The 3,207-nt window shown below is 43.2% G+C and overlaps 1 protein-coding gene across 1 annotated transcript in view; it reads left to right on the top strand.

Annotated features, from left to right (window-relative positions):
- LOC102211783 (protein FAM19A2-like) overlaps positions 1-3,207 on the top strand; it is an 80,067-nt gene that overhangs the window by 72,732 nt on the left and 4,128 nt on the right. The window contains exon 4 of the mRNA XM_005732532.1: positions 1,639-1,763. Coding sequence (XP_005732589.1) covers positions 1,639-1,763 — 125 coding nt within the window. The remainder of the gene's footprint in view (positions 1-1,638; positions 1,764-3,207) is intronic.

The raw sequence follows: 3,207 nt of genomic DNA on the forward strand, positions 1-3,207 counted from the left end.
CAGAACAATCAGCTGTTCTTCACTAAGATGCCACACAAATTATTTGTGCCTCTCCAAAAACATCATTTCTGTCCACTATAAAGGAAACATCACAGCCTGATACCTGCAGGTCTGACAGCAGCAGGTGTATCACTGCTGTTTCTACCTGGAGACAGCAGTCGCCTCATTGTTCTGACACACAACACAAAACTATCCACAACGCACTAACTACACAAGACAGCACATTAACTACACACTCCAAACACGCTAAACGTCACAAATCTCTCACGTCTCAAAACTCACTCTCTCTTTTTCTGCTGTCTCTCGCTCGCTCTCTCTCTCTCGCCATCACTCCTAAAACGTCCTGTTTTTTGTTTTGTTTTTTGCTCATAAGCAGAGCGTGCTCGCTGCGCTGTCCTTAGACAGTAAACGTGAGGAAACTATTGAGGAATAAACAGCATATATCTTGTTTATCATGACTCTGGTTTTACACAAACAATTTATAAACTGGTATATGTCACCTTGTTGCTTTGTCTTTAAGTGGTCATGTGATTGGCTTACCACGACTACTTTATTCTTCCTCAGTCAACCAGCAGCACTCATATCATTGTTTTGCCCCCTTAGCTCCAGGTGTTGTGCCAAAAAGTGATTGCTGCCTGGGGGAGCGCAGCTGCTAAACGCTGTAGCGCCCAGATTACTTACAGCTCCTTCCGTTAGGGCTGTGCGATATGACCAAAATCTCATATCCCGATATAAAACATCTAAATATAAACATACTTAATAAATATAATAATAAATATACTTTATTCTTCCTCAGTCAAACAGCAGCACTCATGTGATTGAGCAGAGTGAAGCTGACCCCCCCACCCACTTGAAACGTTTGCCCCCTGAGCTCCAGGTGTTGTGCTAGACAGTGATGGTGATCACCGTCCGCGGGAGCGCGCAGCTGCTTAAAGCTGTAGCGTCCAGATTACTTACAGCTACTTCCGTGCAGCTGATATAAGGTGCTGTGAGCTGAACACAGCTTCAAACATCTGTTTGTTGAAAAATAGTAACGGACCGCCTTTCCTTGTTAGTAACTGTTAGTAACTGTAATGGCGTTGTAACGATAGGAATAGTAATTAGTTAGATTACTCGCCGTTACTAACGGCGTTACTTACTTCCCATTACTGATAATGACTTACATGAATTGAGTAATTTAAACATCCACACCAGTTTTTCAGTGAACTGGGACGATGTGGTCGCAAAAAGCATCTAGATCTGAGTCGAGCGATGAGAGGCCTTTGCAGAATTAATAAATGAAACAAGCTGAAATATAATTTTATATTTTCCATATCATGTTTTCCACATTGGTTTTTGTTTGTTGAGGTTTGACTGGCGCTCTTTTGATTGCATAATCTCGCTGTGGCTTGTTCTGTATGGTGCTTCAATGGGCGCTGATTTGAGAATTAGTGCTTTCAACTGTTTATCTCAAAGCACCAAAGTCGTGTTATTATAACTGTACCGGATTGAAACCCACGTTTATTTTCTGGAGGCTCTTTGTTCATGTGAAATTTTGGTGTCAAAATTCACACACGCACACAAGTCTTGGAAACACATGAAAGGACATGATTGCATCTTCATCAAAGTTAAAATTAACTCTGTCTCTTCTTCTTGTAGCCTCCATTGTAGCTCAGAAGTGGTGGTGTCAGATGCAGCCATGCATGGAAGGTGAGGAGTGCAAGGTGCTCCCAGATCTGACAGGATGGAGCTGCAGCACAGGCAACAAAGTCAAGACCACAAAGGTTTGTGTGCACACTTTACGCGTCCTCTCTCCCTGCCGTGCCATCCATTCAACACATACATGCATGCACACACCTAGCCAGACCAACCACAGAGTGATCCATTTTCACTTCTATCACGTTAGACTATATCCTTCTCTTCTCCCTGCTTTTCTCTCTTATTTGTCTCCGTCCTGTCTTCTTTCTCCTTTCACCCAATATCACTTTTTTTTTTTTACCCAGTTTCTCTCTCTTTACTTTTCCTCTGGACTCATCTTGGCTCCAACATCAAACATTCTCTGAAGAAAAATAAGGCCAACAAGAACAAGGCAAATAAAACACACACGCACCCTGAATATGAATATCACAATTCCCTTCACTCTCACTTGCCCTGCTTCCCTGCGTCTGACTGGCATGCCATCTGACTCGATGCAATAAGAACTCGCCACATTTGATACACTGGAGTGGTAAATGCCCTGGAAAAAATTTTTATGCTCTCATTCTTCCACAGCACGGTTTGTGCAGTGTGTGCATGTGCACATTCTTCCCCCCTGTTAAGTTTCATGTACTGGCAGTCTGTCTGTGTCTTTGTGTGCGTGTGAAAAGGTGTGAATGCACGCTATATATCTTCCTGCTCAGCCTACGTCTGCACCTGTTGGCTTCTCTTCAGTGGCTTGACCTGAGCAGGCTCTTAGCTGTCTGTCAGAGGAGAAAAATTTGTGCGAGACTCACCTCTTGTCACTGTACGCCTCTGTTTCTAACCTCCATCCTTCTCTCTGCCTTCTCACCTTCCATTATTCATGGCTCGGTGCAGACCTTTGTTTTCTGCCTAAATAATTGATTGAAGGCGTGGTCAGAGAGGAGAGATGCGTGCATCTCCGTGCTTGAGGGAAAAAAGTGAGTGGTGAGAAGCGCTTAAGGCAAACATGTTCTTCTCACGCCTTCCCAGACAGTGAACAGTGATGATTAAGAATTCTTTTGGCACTGCTTCCTCTGCTCACCTCTCACCTAGCTAAGTGGCTCGTGCCCCCTGAAGACCTTTTTTCCCCTTAACAGCCCCTCCTTACTTTTACCTTTTTTCCCTGATATCATTTTCAGTTCTTATCTTAAGCACAGATTTGTGTTGTGCTGCTCTTATAAGTGTAACTGATGTTTCCTCGCTCAGTTATGTCAGACAATGTGACAAATAGAAAGAAGAGTCGTCTGGTTTGATTGGATAAAGCAGCACATGAGGTTTGATGCTATTTGAAGACAGTTAGATGTGTGAATGTGTGAATGTTGCTGACCAATCCAGCTCCAAAGTGGACATTTATAATTAAAGTAAAGCAGTTTCAGGCAGGCACTGCTTCATCAGTGACTCTGTTGTAGTTTTAAGGAGCACAAATATTTGCTGTCTCTTGCATTCAGGTCTTTGATCAATGATCTATGTGTGTGTGTGTGTGTGTGTGTGTGTGTGTGTGTGTGTGTG

The sequence above is a fragment of the Pundamilia nyererei genome, unplaced genomic scaffold (assembly GCF_000239375.1).
Source record: "Pundamilia nyererei isolate P.nyererei 1_Seehausen unplaced genomic scaffold, PunNye1.0 scaffold00047, whole genome shotgun sequence".
In the NCBI taxonomy this organism is placed as follows: Eukaryota; Metazoa; Chordata; class Actinopteri; order Cichliformes; family Cichlidae; genus Pundamilia; species Pundamilia nyererei.